Source organism: Nyctibius grandis, chromosome 9, assembly GCF_013368605.1.
Source record: "Nyctibius grandis isolate bNycGra1 chromosome 9, bNycGra1.pri, whole genome shotgun sequence".
In the NCBI taxonomy this organism is placed as follows: Eukaryota; Metazoa; Chordata; class Aves; order Nyctibiiformes; family Nyctibiidae; genus Nyctibius; species Nyctibius grandis.
Genome location: NC_090666.1, coordinates 9,040,732 through 9,056,592, shown reverse-complemented (window position 1 = coordinate 9,056,592; position 15,861 = coordinate 9,040,732). Strand labels below are relative to the sequence as shown.

Below are 15,861 nucleotides of genomic sequence, written 5' to 3'. Positions count from 1 at the left end.
TGTAAAAAATAAAACTAGTGATGTAATACGATAATTTTATATATTTACTTGCTTACTTTAAACCCGTGGCAAATTTAGTCCAAGAAATAAAACAGGAGGTAGATGCTCAGGTTGTTTAAGTTGCCAGAGCTCCAGCAAAAGCAGAGATGTGAGAGTTTACATTAGCTGGCAATTTGCTCCATGAAATGTGCAATTAACTCAGGAGGCTTTAAATATAGTTCTCATGATCTAAAGACCTTCAAAAAAAATGCCAACCTTGTGACATTTAGAAAGAAACCTGATGAACTGTTATATAACTATGGGTAAGACAGAAAAGAAGAAAATGGGGGACAGCGGAATCAAACTGACTGGAAGAGGCATCCAAAAGGACGGGACAATTTTTAGGAATTTAAGTACTGAGTCACGGCTTTCCTTAAGCTCTGTGCAGAATGGCGACCTCCCAGGAAAAGCCCCGGAAAGGAAATATCATTAGAGAGCTTATGACTTTGTGAGCCCACCCTTACATTCAAGGCAGCAAACTGTTGCGCTGTATTGTTGAGCAGGATGTAAAAAGCCTGCCAAGCACAGCCCACAGACCCGCTAATTAAGTGAACTGATTGTGTTTGTTTTGGAACCGTTTGCCAACAAAGGAATGTGTCATGCTGATTAGTGAGAGAAGGGTATGTAATATATGTGTATTCAAGCCCTGAGGAGTGCATAACCCAGGTATTCACTCTGTTTGCTCAAGGACTGACAAAAATTACTCTCAAGCAAATAACCTGACCAAAGAGAAACTCCAGCCCTCAAGAGGGGCCCTCCTTTTCTCTTCAGCTGTATCTATCTAAAGACGACCCATCCTTCATAAATTCCTACTGAAGACTGCTCCAGAAACTGCTGAGAATATTTTGGAGAGGAAACAATCTCTCCACCTCAAAACTGACCTAAAAGGCTATGAAGATGGAAAGGTAACAGAGAACCACCTTGTAATTGTAATGGCCTCTCTGACAGTCGTCACTCTTCTCTCCAAAGAGTGAGAAAGGTCAGGGAGATAGCCAGAAAAACAAATGCCAGCTCAACACAGACCCGCCCCCCCCGCCACAGACACACTTCACTTTCCAAACATTCAACAGAGAGGTGAAGTTTGCAAAAGCTGTCATGCACCCACTTTCAAATATTTCTAACCTAACAGCCCAGTTTGCTGGTAAAATTAGTAGCATGCTCAGAAGTGAATGAGCAACATTCAAACGCAAGAAGGAAAAACATGGTCTTCAGAGCTCTGCTGCTCTTCCTTCCTTAACTCAGCAGCTACAGCCAGGGTACTTGGCACTCTACTGAGTCCAAAATGTGAATACTATGCTGTAGACAGCAATTCCAGAAAACCAGGATGGAGAAAAGGAATCATAGTCAATTCTCACTGCATATTGTGGACTCAGAACAGTACAACTAAATCACAAATCTGAGCTGTTTACTCAGAGCTCTGTATGACACGTAACTAACAATGAAAGCTGAACACATAATCAGAAATTTCAGGTATAACTGCAAGTCTTCACGCAAACCTTTTGTGACTTGTCATTCCCTCTGCCACAGGTTGCCCTATACATCTACTTATTTCTAACTAGCCTCCTCACCTTATACCTGTCATTGAAGTGGTCAGCACATCTACCTTAGAAATCTCTCATCTGTAAGAGATGGAAACAAGCACAAAACCCCTCTCCTGGCCTTCTCCCTCGCTGCTTTACAGCTGATGGAGCTGCACAGTAAAACACACAAGCTCCTCTGTTGGCCTGACTTGCCTCCAGCCTGAAGGTAGAAAAGAGCAAAAATATGGAACTGAAATAATCTGGTTAGCTCCACTGACGTGCACATGCACACACCAGCACTAATGAGATGAGAAAACTAGGTAGGAAAGCATATGGAAAATGCTGGGAATAAAAGCAAGGTTTAGTGATAAAGAGTACAAAAGGAGTAAGCAGAATGACCTCTGACAAAATAAGAAAGAAATATTGGAGAACCTTTCATGCTGATTGTGTTTTAATTGAAATCATTAACAAAGACCGCTGTCTTTGGCATGACATCAACCACGACTTCACATTTGCGAAACATGAACAAAAGTCCTTTCTGGCTTCTAACCCACATAAAAACAGGAGCTAGAGCAGCTTCTTCTGGCTTTCACTGAACTGCTGACAACTACTGTTTGATTCCAGAAGGCTTTAAACTCCGTAATTGCAAGGTATGTCTGATCTCTGCTGAAGGGCGGGGGAACAATATACACCCAACAATGTTTTTGTGACCAAAAATTCCCGAGAAATCAAACGCACAGACACTTCAAGTAACCTTGTCTTCCCAAATGCTCTTACACGGTCTCATCAATCTTTCAGGAATATCTTCAATCGCCTTTTATACAGTCTCAATAGACATCTTATGTTTTATGTCATCTTAGTCTCTGTCTTGTTAACTCAGCCTATTCCACCATGCACCCTAGATATATTCTTTCTTGAAAACCCTTTATAGAGCTCAGCTGCACACCTTGTTTAGCTTATGTCCACTGCTTAGTCAACGCATTTTTTAGAATGAGAGTCTGGAAAAAGAATGTGCAAACAGTCTTTGAAACTCAGGTCAGGCTGGAAATCCCCAAAGAGCAGTCCTTGGTTACCCGTAATTTAACATCTTTGTGCTCGCGGGGGGAATCAGATTCTTAACGAAGCCTTTTAAACAGGCTGGTCCTGATTGTTTCCAAAGGTGGCTCTTCAATTGTTTTTCCCTTCAATGGAACACTTTGGAGAACAAATTAAAATGACTCTATTTGAAACAGCCAGAAAACTACTTATCCATGAAGGAACGCTGTGCTGCCAGATATACTTTCTGTTGAGTTAAAAAAAAAAAAAAAAAATCTCCTTTATTCAAAATCAAAGACATTTTTGAAAAAGAGTAGAGAGTAGTAGCACTCCTGCATTGCCAAGTCTGCTCTGGTTTCCTGCATTTTGCTTCTAGGTTTTCCATGCAACTCCTGTCCCTGATCTGGCATCCAGTATTCCATATAATGTGAAATAAAGGTTCTTTTGTTTAGCTTAGGACTGCCATAAACTTTTTATTTATTTTGTAGCCACCTGAGAATAGCAACGTCATTTAAAAAAAAAAAAACAAACCAACAACTTGCATACATAGGCACAGAAGAGTATGCACAGAGAAAGTGGAGAATTAGCCAAAACATCTCATGGGGAAAACACTTCAGAATAGATGGTTATTGTTTTATAATGGACAATCCCAGTACATCATGGGCCCAGTGACATCAGATACCAGAAAGATGTCTGTGATCACTCCAGAGAATCCATTTGGCTTTTCAGGACACTTTGCAAACTCAGAAGAGCTTTGGATAAACCACGCTGTGTGATGCTGCTGAGGACTCTTCCCTTTTTGAACCCCTGTTCTAAGACTTACAAGGCTTTGGGTAGTTGCTCTTCCCATCTATTTCCAAGACTGCTCATGCTGGCCTCCCTGGACCAGTAATTTAGTGTAGCTGCCCAGAAATGTGCATGAGTGGAATCCAGTCCCTAGTTATTCAAATGAGAGGTCACGAGGCTGAGAATCTGCAAGGATATGATACACAAGTCAAATGTATGACTGACATTACAGTACCTGCTTGTAGAAATGTCCTCAAAGGGGTAAAGGATTTCTCCATTGTTGCAAATCTCACAGATGAAACCCTTTTGACTACAAAGACTGCAGCTGTACACATGAGAGGTGGCAAACTTGATCACCTTCCCCAAGAAAGGAGCCAGCTTTCCTTCAATAACCTGAAATAAGGAGAAGACAACATTGAATAAACCCAAAAAAAATGACTAGAACTCCCTGATGGACTGAGATAACATTTACTAATACAGAAATGCAGCTAAGTGCTGCTGGTTGAAACAACAGGAAAGTTACTTCCCAACAATTATAGTGCCATGAAATCACAAGTGATAATAGCAGCCAATGAACTGGCACTGATTCAAACATAAAACCAAAGTTACTATCTCTCTGTAAGTCTCTATACGGCAATAACATACAAGATTAGTAGTCATTTTCAGTACAACAATGCATTCATATACTAAGGCACAAAAAGTCCACAGGAAAAGAGTTTAAGGTTTCCATATTATCATCTGACAGCTATGAGTACTGCCTTCCATTTATCATTTTCATTTCTTTTTTTTCATGCACAAATCAGTTTAGTCTTTGTTTCTTTTCCTCCAAAACACAAGTTTTTTGCATATTTTTTGTGAACGGAACACCCTGGCTTTCCTCCGTCAAGTAAGGTTGTGTTTCCTATTGAAAACCATTAAAATACAATATTCCCCTCACTGCCAAAATGAATAAATTCTCAGATAAACTCTTGAATAGGAACTGTGTTGTTTTCCTTCAGTGTCCAGCTCTCAAATCAAGAAGTCCCTCACTGCCAGACAATCCTGCTAGACCATTAGAAGTGATTAGCACTCCCTGTGTTGGCATGAAAAAACAGCTATGCAGTATAGATTAAAATGCTAGCCACAACACTCATCTAAATTTGTGACTCGGTGACAATGCCTCAATAAGGGGTGCTATTCAGGCAAAATACTTTCCATTCAGATCAAACTTCCAGAAACTTTAAAGAATTCTGCTGGTACAGCTAATAATGAAGATGGAATAGGGCCCTAAGCGTATATTCTTCTCTCCAGGGCTTCCTGTGGTCTGAATGGCAGCCTGCCAGATTAGTGACAGAAACGTGTCACAGGATTTGATAGTGACCTCCCATAAAAAGGAAAAAGAATGCAATAATTGCTGACTGAAGGTTTGCACAGGGCTATGCCCCGAAACCTAAGAGTGGGAAGATTTACACTTAAATGTGTGCCAGATTCAGTTCAGGCACCCCTTCCCTCAATGTGGTAACACACCACTTGTAATTTGGGTTTAGTGTAAACGAATCTAGAGAAAGCAAAGGTCAAGGCAGAGAAGAACAACAGAGATTTTGGAAGCTTTCCTCCCCTACGTAAAGTAGAAAGGGAATAAATTTGCCTTCCAGGGCAACTTCCTGCCCACTAGCCGAGATAGCCACTCCTAAAGCGCACACGTGGAAAAGGAGGCGCATTGGTAGCGCTGATGTTGATGGCATTGGGCATCGGGCATCATTGATGACAGTGGCACGGGCTGAAACGTGCCCCCTCTTTGCTTTCAGCTCCAGCCTGCTAATAACATCTGCAACAACAGGAAGCGGCAATGTTATTGCTAGTACTGCAGATAGGACATCTGCTCGTGTTAGAGGAAAAATGACGTTCCTATTGCATCCTGGTATAGGAAGATCCCCTTCAACCAGGATATAAACAATGCAGGGAAGCTGCTGCATGAAATACAAAAATGAAGCCATAGTTCAAGGCAGTGATATTACTAACCTTCTAACAAACGGTCAGAAGCTAGTTTAGCTCCCCTAGGCTGGGTTTTGTTTTTTATTTTAAAGGAAGAAATTTTTTGCTTGCAGACTCCAGAGTTACAGACAGTCTGAAAGCCAAACAACTTGGGAGTAGGGGAAAGACACAAAAGCTGATAGTATTCAATAACCAGGAGGAAAGGAACAGTGAAGTTACCCAGATAGCAACATGGCTAGAATCACCCTCCAAAAAGCCATTTAGCACTAACGGCTGAAATACATATACAAAGATAATAAATAAACCGCAATATACGCATATTTTCCAAAGCATTTACATGCTACAGCAACCACCTCTGAGAGGTCACAAGAGCCCAGCTTAAAATGCCCGGCTGAAGACAGAGCTGCAAACAAACTCCCTAAGTCTGTACTAATGTCACTGTCGGCAAGGACTTAAAAGTTTAATCTCTGAATTAAAAATCAGATTTTATATAATGTAATAAACAAAATTAATATAATCTATTACCTTCCTAAGCACCAGGGGTGAATTTAAGTCTGTACAAGGCACAAAAGGTTTCCTATGCTGAAGAGCTCGCAACCTAAGCAAGACAGATGAGAGCTGGCAGCTGCCCCTGAGGAGCTGGTATTATTTGTCCCTATTTATTTATTTGTTTGTATGGCTCGTGGTAATACTGTAGTGGGTTGGGTTGTAACTCCGGCCACTGCAGACATACAACGAAGATGATACCTTCAAAGAGCCACGCATGCAATTTTGCAATGTGAATTACAAGGCCATTTTACTGTATTATAGGAGGAAGACAAAATGCAACATCAAACTGATGTTATGGCTATTTTTAGCATCTGTAAATTTTGTGTCATTTTGTTTCATCAGAGACCTCAAGGCTGTGATATGATATAGACATGACTTTTCCTTGCAGCCTTCTCTCATTCGTGTTTGTAGCTAATAAGAATAGAATCCTCATCTCCATTTAGCCTGGCAAGCAAAAAGGAAGATTTCTACTTGCTGTCCCCAAGAGGAGTTTCATGGTAACACTTCCCCAGTGAGTGTTTTACAGCTTGGGAAAAGGAGCCTAGGACATGTAATCAAAAATGTCAAAACTTCTGTGACTAAGCACTCTCTTGTGACAGCCGGAGACCCAGGGTTGGTCAGTTTAGACATCCCAGAACCACCATGGCAGAGTCCCAGGGTGCTCTCCTAGTTAATGCTGGCATCTGATCTTCAGTTTCAAGGGAACACAAGCAATTAAAGAACAGAAGTGTGTTAAACAAACGTAATGCATTATCCAGATACCAGGGAAATCATGGGGGAAAAAGAAAAAGACCTCAAGAAGCTGTCTTGGCAGAGCCAGTAACATCAATGTCACTCTTTACAGCTGTATCTGTTACTAAAGCCTTTCAGTGATGGAGACGCCACAGCGCCCATCCAGTCTAACCCAGCACACATCCGCTCTCACTGCTGGAGTCGTTCCTAAGCTTTGACCCGAACCTTTCCTAAGGACATTTCAGTTTACAAAATAAGCTTACAAAATAAGTTTAAAAAATAGAGAAACTGTGAAATCACACACTACGAGCTGCAGGACAGTCCATCACACTTCATAGGAAATGAGGAAATTTAGCACTAAACTAAGTTAAGAGTATACCAAAGGAACAGAAACCAAAAATTTCACCATTAACTTATCCCTGTAACATAATACAGCCTCAACATGCACCTGCAAAGGCTTAACAATATATTCCTGCCTCAAAAAAAAAAAAAAAAAAAAAAGAGAGCATCAAGCTTAAATTAAAATTTTGCTGAGTTCAGATTCTCTTCCACCTACAGCACACATGAAGAGCAAGGTCTGTTTTCTAATCCAAATTCTTTGTAGTGCAAGCAATTGTTTCATTGTCCAAAATTAAGGGTGAAGGATGATTGATTATGGCATCCCAGTCATCAGTTGATGGAGGGTGCAATGCAGCTTTCTCTTCCTAAACTGGTCAAGGAATCCATCCCAAAAGGATTCCGGACATGAGGCCACGCTCCTACAGTTAGCTTACCACTGCTGCACCGGGAATATATCGGGGTACGCTGCCTGGTGACAATGGGAGGAAAATAAGCTGTGTCTCTGTATAGCCCCAGCATTCAGACCAGAATCACTGTCCACATCTGTGGATCTGGAAGAACACTTCTCTAAGCTACCACAGGATAGAAAGCTGTGGCTTTGCATAGTGCAGCTCCTAACTGCGTGTCTCGCGTGAGGAATTCTATAAAAATACATACCCTGTCTCTGTTCAGCCCGCACCCAGGGCTAAACAATACCCAGTTGTTCTATCACCCAATCTCCCCTCCCCAACTGAAAAAAGGAATTGGGAAAAGGAGGGAGACTTGTGAGTTGAAATTTAAACACATTTAATAAAATTAGAAAACCAGTATCAATACTAACACAAAAGACACAAAGTATACTCAGCCCATAGAGTGGTGGCAAGTTCCTCCAGGGATAGCAACCATTGAGAAGAGAGGGGAAGGAGAAAGAGCGAGAGCAGAGCAAAGTGCCCCCCCATCCCCAGCAGCTTTCCCATTTATAGTGACCCTGACATTAACGTTACAGAATACACCTGTGGGCCAGCCTGGGTCAGCTGCCCTGGCTCACTGCTGATGGCCTTGACCACCATCCCACAGCTGGCCACACACTGAAACAAAATGTAACAGAAAAGTGATTCTATAAGTTTTATCCCTGCAAAACCAGGACACACCCACATGTACACACATAAAAGACAGGCCCTGCCCTTAAAGCACTTACAATTGAAACCAACAAAACAAACACGGCTTTTTATACCAACTGCCACATATCATCCACCCTAAATGGGACAAACTGTGTTTTGGAGGAGCTTCCCAGATAGGCTCCCTGCCCACACTGCAGAGAGCGTCGCTCCAGCCAGAGCACGGCTGCAGGTGCCAGGGCTGGCAGGGGTGGGAGAGGAGAAGGCAGGAGAGCCAGCAGGAGCAGCAGCCTGCCCCGCTGCCCAGCCTCCTGCACCCGGCTTGGGAAAGCTGAGGTGGCATTGGCAAGCAAGAGGGGAAGGCAGAGACTTGTCTGCAGCAATGGGAGAAACTAAAAGGGTACACAGTATCTAAACACATCAAAGGGGTGTTGGAACAATTATTTTAGACTCTTTCTAGAACGAAGGCTTTTCATACAAGTTAAAATTATGAATAAAGGTAAATCAAACTTTCTTCTCTGTACACCTTCGTGCTACTGTTCAGTTGGGCAGCAGTATAAATCCAAAGGAACAATTATGCTCTGTATGAGTGAGGTGGGGGGGAAATATGGGGACTGCCGAAGGCTAGCAGACAAGCCAACGTTGGCAACGTCTGCGCGAGCCTTGGGCGGCAGGAAGACACGATGCATGTGCACTGGGTTATGTTTCTCCTGATTCAGCAGGAAGACAGAGAAGATGAAAGGCAGCAGGGGCTATGGTACAAGTTGAAATCCCTTTGGATGCATCACATTAATATGATCATGAGGGCAATGTGTGATCAGTCAAAGTTTAACTACTTGTCAGGAGGGCTGCTGGCCTCCACAGGTTTCCTGATCCTTCTGTCCAAAGACTGGAAGTTACTCACAGTTCCCTCACTCTATCAAGGTGATGTTTTCAGACACAAGTGGGCAGCCAGCTGTTTCCAGAGAGTAAGAACTGGAAAGGCCATAGACCACAGCATCCTCCACAGGCAGAGAAATCCTCCTCCATGGCCCACTACGTGCACAACAGGGCCATCACCCACAGACAACTTCCAGGAGCAGCATGTATTGCCCAGGGGACTCTCACTGGTATCCCTGTGCCCTACGACACATTTCTAAGCCTACAACGCTGCCCTGCACTGGAGGGGAGCCAGTGTCCTCACCCTGACACATGCTCTGTCCTGACCCCATCTCTCATCCGAGCTCTCCGGGCCAAGCACAGTTCTGGTAGAAGTCCACCTCTGAAGTCCCCCACTCCCAGCCCTACCCTTGCCCCTACATCTCCTCCTCCCATGCAGCACAGTAGAGGGGGGGTCCAAAACCCCAGCCCATTACACACAGCGTAGAGAAGTCAAGTCACTTTGTCTTCTCTTTTCAGTCAACAAAGACTCGTTGTATGAGAACATACTTACCAGCATGAAGGAGGGTTGCACAAACCAGTCCCACAGGAGAGCAATGTAGTGAGCAGAGTGTTGCAATGTGTATGTTTTCATATTAAAAACCAAACTACAGAAGTGGCCAAGGTAACAGTGGCAGAACTTCTCATCTCTGTTGCAAGTTCTAACCCAGAGGGATGGCAACCTAAACTCATGGCTTGTAATAACTTCCTGTTTGGAAAACAGAACAAGACAAAAAAATGCACGAAAAAACCCTAACAGAAAATTAGTTACAGTTTGTTCCAGTCCCTGACAGTTGTTCAAATTAGAAAAAGACATAATACCTCTGACTGGGTATCATCAAAAAGCAATCAAATATTGATTAGACAAGGTAAGCATGGAAGTTTCCTCAAAACTTAGACTGTGTTATTCCTGAAGAGGTAACATTACAAGTGCTTCAGGGGGAAACTAGAGGGGGATGAGCAGAAACAGAAGGGAAAATGTGTCAGCTATAACCCACTATTGCTTTAAGTAACACCTCCATAGCCTTCTGCCCACCTATGAGACCAGGTCCACAGAAAAACCCAACCTTTGCAACATGGCCACATAAATCAACACCGAAATCTATGAGACATGATGAACTTTCTGGACAGGAGAGAAAAAACAGTACAGTTTTCAGACATGTCTCAAGGCAGTGAGCATTTGTTTTGAGGGCAGGCTCCTGTCAGCAGTGCTAGCTAAGAAGTAAAAGGTAAGGATTAAGACCGCCATCCCTGCAGGAGTCTATGTTGCGAATTTGAGTGAGGGTCATCAAATCTCCCACCCTGTCTGTGCATTTTTACCAACTTCTAAAAGCACAGTAGATGTTTACCTAGCATGAAGATCATAAATACCTTTGACCACCTACATAAGGACCGTCAAGACAGGTGGTAAAGGGAATATAGCTTGCCGAGCTTTCAGATACGCTGTTCTGCTCGATATGAGGAACTCCCAGGTTAAGAACTCCAAATTCTGTCACAGTATGTAAAACCACATCAAGGGTTTCTGGATTAAAATAATTGTTAGATTAAATTTGCTAGTCTGAGTAATTTCCAACAAATGATAATGAAAGTAAAATCACAAGCAGTTAAAAAAAAAAAAAAGAAAAAATTTATCTTATATTAAGATCCAAGATAATGGAGAATCAACAGATGAAGTACATTTTAACAGAAGCTATCCAGAATCTTAAGCGAAGGAAGAGAAATCTACCCACATCTGTATATTCTGCCAGCTCTGACACAAGGGACACTCAACAATCACAGGCATCATGAAACTGTGTGTCTAGGAACACCATCACTTCACTATGGCTAAGTGATCAGGGAATAAATACTGAGAAGGGAGCTAGAAATGTCCCCAACTCTCCTGAATCATCAGACCTGGACCTATAATTTCCTCATGTACCAGAAACACAGAAGGAAACCCTGGTTATTATTCTCATAGTGGAGTATCTGTTGCTACTGCTCTGCTTAAGAGCCCTGCCACCAGGGTTTAGTATTCCAGGTAAAGTGGTGAAAATACTGTAAAACCCAGGTTCTGTGTCACTGCCACTGTGAGACAAGCTAAATTCGCCAAATGGCTTTGTGACCCCACCCTTGTAAATCAGCTTGTTAATCATTATTGTCATAGAAGTGATAAAGTTGTTTTATAAGCCAACACTGACGCACTAACATTAACTACTTATGTAGGGGCTGGTCTATTTCTCTGCAGATAACATTTATTAGAAGGCACTCTCTTTAAAGACACAGGTTTACGTCGCAACCGTCTTCTGGAGCACTGAAGCAATCTGTTCCACTTATTCCTCCAGTCCGATTTACATGTCAGACACAAGTGACGCCTGGAGGGGATGGGTTAAGTGATACCGAATCTCGAAAACGCCTTGAACTACAGGTTCAAATCTCAACTGGATTGTCCTGGTCTCTCCTCCTGACAGAACAAAATTTATGATTATTTCTCAAGGCCAGATGCACACTTGGCTCTATCTGAGACAGACACAGACAGAATTTGCCAGGAGGCACTGACGCAATGCAGAAGAGACATGAAAAGGCCAAGAGGCACTGAGAAAAGAGAAGGGGTGGTAGACATGAAGCTCATTCACCATCCCCAATTATATACATTGAAGGGATAGAAAGTACTTTAATTATTGAGATTAGTGTCACAAGCATGTCTGGCAGAAGGAATATATCTGAAGGAGCAGACAACAATCATGCACAGCTTTCCACCATCCTCTAAAGACAAGGTTTCTGCCTCTTCCTGGTTGTTTTCTTTCTGCCTCTCCAGAAACAGCTAGTCTGAAGCAAGCCTTTTGCTAACAAGCTCAGAGGTAAGCTCCAGCTTCACCTAGACTTCAGAGTACCACAGAGAATGTGCTTCCTGGATCGAATAAAAGGGAAAACAAAATCTCCTGAACAGACCAGCTTGGATTCACCGCTGTGCTCACTACTCTCCGAATTCCACGGATGGAAGCTTTGCGGAGGAGGACTAAACACTCAGTAATCTTTCTTTGTCTCTAGAACAGATGAGAAAGATGCTTTTGAAAGAACTACCAATGACATAAGAAAATAGGGCTAGAAAAAACACCTCTAGAAATCTCCAGTTTATTCCTCCCCCTGCAGCACAACCAACTGACAGATGACTGTCTGACTTGCCTCAAAACTTCTCACCACAGTGATCCCACAACTCTACAGCACTCAAAACAGCTGGAAACGTGTTCCTAATGCCTGCCTTGTATCTCTTTTGCTGCAACTATCTTAGTTTCACACTCTACCTCCTATCCTTACATTGCTCAATCTGTTTCAGAAACCGTTTTCTGACGCATTCTCTTCTCTGTCACAGGTGATCTCTGTCACGAGCCAGGAAGAGCAAAAGCAGATTGTGGTGCAGGAAAGCTACAGTGGTTGCCTTTACCTGTTTGCTAACTGAAGAACATGCGGGTATTTTCCACATTGGTTAAGCGTGGAGATAGGGCACTAAAGTGCAAAAGGTAAATAGAATCTCCGCCCCACGACACTTTTCAGCAAGGTCAGGATTTCTGTGATGAAAACATGGACTTGGAGACAAGCGTGCTACAATATGCTTAGCTAAGGATAATGCAAGCTGCAGAGAAAAGAAAGGGAAAACATATTCCCTGGCTGGGAAGTTCCTAGTCATTTATATCTAGGGAACAGACAATGCTCGTAGACTGCTAATTTCCTTGAGGATTTTTTCCCTTCCGTTCGCCAGATTCTTAACACTGCGAATTCTTGTTACGATTTCAATGCACAATTAATCTTTAGTTCAGAGGAAAGGGAAATGGAAGGAGGAAGGATGATCATGAGGTAAAAGCCTGAGGGAGGCAGATATCAGATTTCAGCTCTGCCCTATCTTTTGTGCAATATACTGGTCTGGTCAGCTTTCCTTGCTCCATTTTGACTCCCAGTCATCTCTTTCAGATTGCCTGCCTTGTTTATTATAATTGCAAGTGACTTAAGGGAAGAATGATTTCTTAATATTTGTGTGCACGCACACTAGAATCAGTCACTATGCACTGCTGTAAAACAAATTAAAAAAAGAACACAGCAGTGACCTCAGGAGAGCCCCATCTTTTGTTGCTCCAGTCATGCTATGGGCCACAATCCCAGCTCCCAACAAGTAAGGGTGATACCACCCAATCCTCTCTCTCCTCTTCCCTTTACAGCCTTTGCAAGTCCCTGGCTGTCCCAAAGGCCTGTTCAGCCTGTGGTATGGGTGGCAGCAGGGTGGACGGGAGCGGGTGAGGCCAGGGACTCCATTCATCCACTGCCAACACCAGCACAAGGTGCTGGCTCTGACACACATGACACCATTTTGCCATCACTGGCCTTGACACAGACAAAGCAACATCGTGCAGCCACACGTTGTGCCGTGTTAACTCATCACCCACACAGGGCAGAGAACACCCCGAAAGGAAACCTGGTGATAAACACTGCAAAGAACAAAAAAAACCACAAAACCAGCCACCAAATAAATCAAACTAACGCAGAAACGAGTGAGAATTTGAATTAAACAGAAATCAAAAGCTCCCTTGACTTCTTTGCACCAGGCAGTCTGCACTGATGGCACAGCCATTTGCTGTTCGTGGTGCTTCCAAACCAGACCACTCAACATGCTGCACTTTAATTTGGTATTAAAGTGATATTCCACAAATTAGCCACTAACTATAATAGGCACTGGGAAGAGGAGGAAAAACAAAACCAGGTCAAGAGCAAATGCTGCTAATCTGTGACAAGCACATATAGGCAGGGGGCAAGGTGAAGACAGAGTTTTTTATTGGCTGGGGGAGAGGAACAAACTGATGACAGTCCAAGTGAATTTATAGAAGGAGGCAAAGAGGATGACAAGGTCCCTCCAAGCCCTCCCCCACTCCTCGTATGGAAAGGAAGAAAAGCCTGAAATTTCAGCAGGTCTCTGGGTGCAAGCTGACACAAGTGAGAAAGAGATGGAGTTGTCTCAGTATAAACAACTCGCCTGGAAATCACTTGTGCCAGCTCCCCAGCCAGCTCTGCAACAAGACTTCAGCCCCACAACTGCCTTCACACTCACTGTGTTTCAGCCATCTTTCCTCCTTCCTCCTTCCCCCAAGGTTTCCAAGCAGCTACATGTCAATTTTGTCACACCCCGAGTTCTCCTAATCTTGTTGCAGGGATGAATTATAGGTTGTTTTAAGAAACAGGTATTCAAGCAAAGGTTAAAGGCTGTTTTAATCAAACAAGGTTGAAAGAGTTCCAGGAATTTGGCTGGTAGAGAACAGAAAGCACTTTCCTTAGCTTAAAAACATACGTGACTCTAAATACACACACAAGCAAATATGCATTCAGGCAGAGAGTATATACATGCCTTCCCCCCCTCACTTTTTTTTTTTTTTTAAGATTAAGCAGGCAATTGCATGCAGAGGTATTAACTGACTCTACATGACCACTGCGTAAGATGTTATTTCATGAGTGATATCACAAAATTAGAAACTTTCCTGCCTTGCACAGGACTGGATGAGGGCACGCTAAGGAGGAGTCCTCTGAAGGATTTTAGAACAGGCAAGCAACATACCAAGAAAATGGCTAGGGTTACTCCAGAAAAACCCTCTGTGAGTACAAAGTATATTTTTAAAAAATTTCTAAAAAAATTTTTCTTCTCTCATCGAGCAGGTAGCCCTGAGACAGTATTTTGTTTCCTCAAGAAGTTTGGTTTCTTGGGGTTTTATTCCTTGAGATATGTCCAGTTGCCTCTCCTGAATGGAGGTTTTATGTGAAGTACAGCAGTGAGCTAGAGCCTAATCTTTCACACTGCTAACCCTGATCTCCAGTACTGGGTCTTTCATTCTGCATAGCCAAAAAAGAACAGAAGAAACCTGGTTAGCACAAAGCACTAGAAAAGGGGTAGCTTATGTAGCTACTGCCTCTTTAAGGGGCTGAAAAAATTAAAATATCTCTGGAGATCTCAACTCAGAAGCTCCTGCGGGCCACTGGCACCACTGCTGGTTTGTTTTAAATAGTTTCATTCTAAAAAGCCACCCTTACCCCAAGCAGCCTAGATTACATATTTACATGGAAAAGCACCACATGTATTTAATAAGCCCTGTCCAAAACTCTGGTTTCAAGCAGCACAAAAAAACAGTTCTGCTATTAAAAATATCTATTAACCATCTTGCTATATCTCTACACTTTGCCTCCAAGACTTTAAAACACCTCACTCAGATGAACCCGTCTTCCTGGCTACCACTTGCCAAAATGCTCCTGGCCAGCTCTTCACCCACAAGCCTGGCTGGCTCTGCCATGCTCTCCACCTGACCACAAGCCTTTCTGAATGACAGCAACTCCCTTCCCTGGCAGAGCTGCAGTAAAAAGGAAACGCCAGTAAGATCATTGCCATTACCACTAATTGTAAACAGAGCCGTCAGCACTCTGGGCAATTATACACACACCTGGAATATCAGCTCACCTGAAGTTTCCTGTTCTGCTGAAAAGCAGCTCAGTGCTAGCAAACTCCAGGGAGTGACAGAAATGAGTGATAACGGAGCCATAGTCACAGGAAAGTATACAAGCCGTTTAATTGCTGATTTGCCGTGAGACCTTTCAATATTTATGGAAATATGTACTGTGTTTTTCCCATCCTAGGACTATTTTCATATTCCTCTGCTAATACAGTTACCACAGTCGTACAGGCAGAAGTCGTAAAGGAAGGACACAAAGATGGCTATTAGCATTATGTTGTTATGGTCCAAGATGCATGTTTACATAGTTCAAGTACAGAATTATCTAAGTGCCTCAAAATCTTAATGTATTTACATTGCACAATGTATTTAAAATAGGTCAGATGGACTACCCCTCCAAAGTCCTGGCTTCCC

General features: G+C 42.9%; 1 protein-coding gene across 5 annotated transcripts in view; it reads right to left on the bottom strand.

The window, feature by feature from the left end:
* PLEKHM3 (pleckstrin homology domain containing M3) overlaps positions 1–15,861 on the bottom strand; it is a 107,660-nt gene that overhangs the window by 27,986 nt on the left and 63,813 nt on the right. For all 5 annotated transcript variants that reach the window (XR_011048756.1, XM_068407423.1, XM_068407425.1 and 2 more), the window contains exon 7: positions 3,616–3,773. Coding sequence is in view for 4 of the 5 variants with exons in the window: in XM_068407423.1 (XP_068263524.1) it covers positions 3,616–3,773 (158 nt within the window). In the remaining variant the exon portion in view is untranslated. The remainder of the gene's footprint in view (positions 1–3,615; positions 3,774–15,861) is intronic.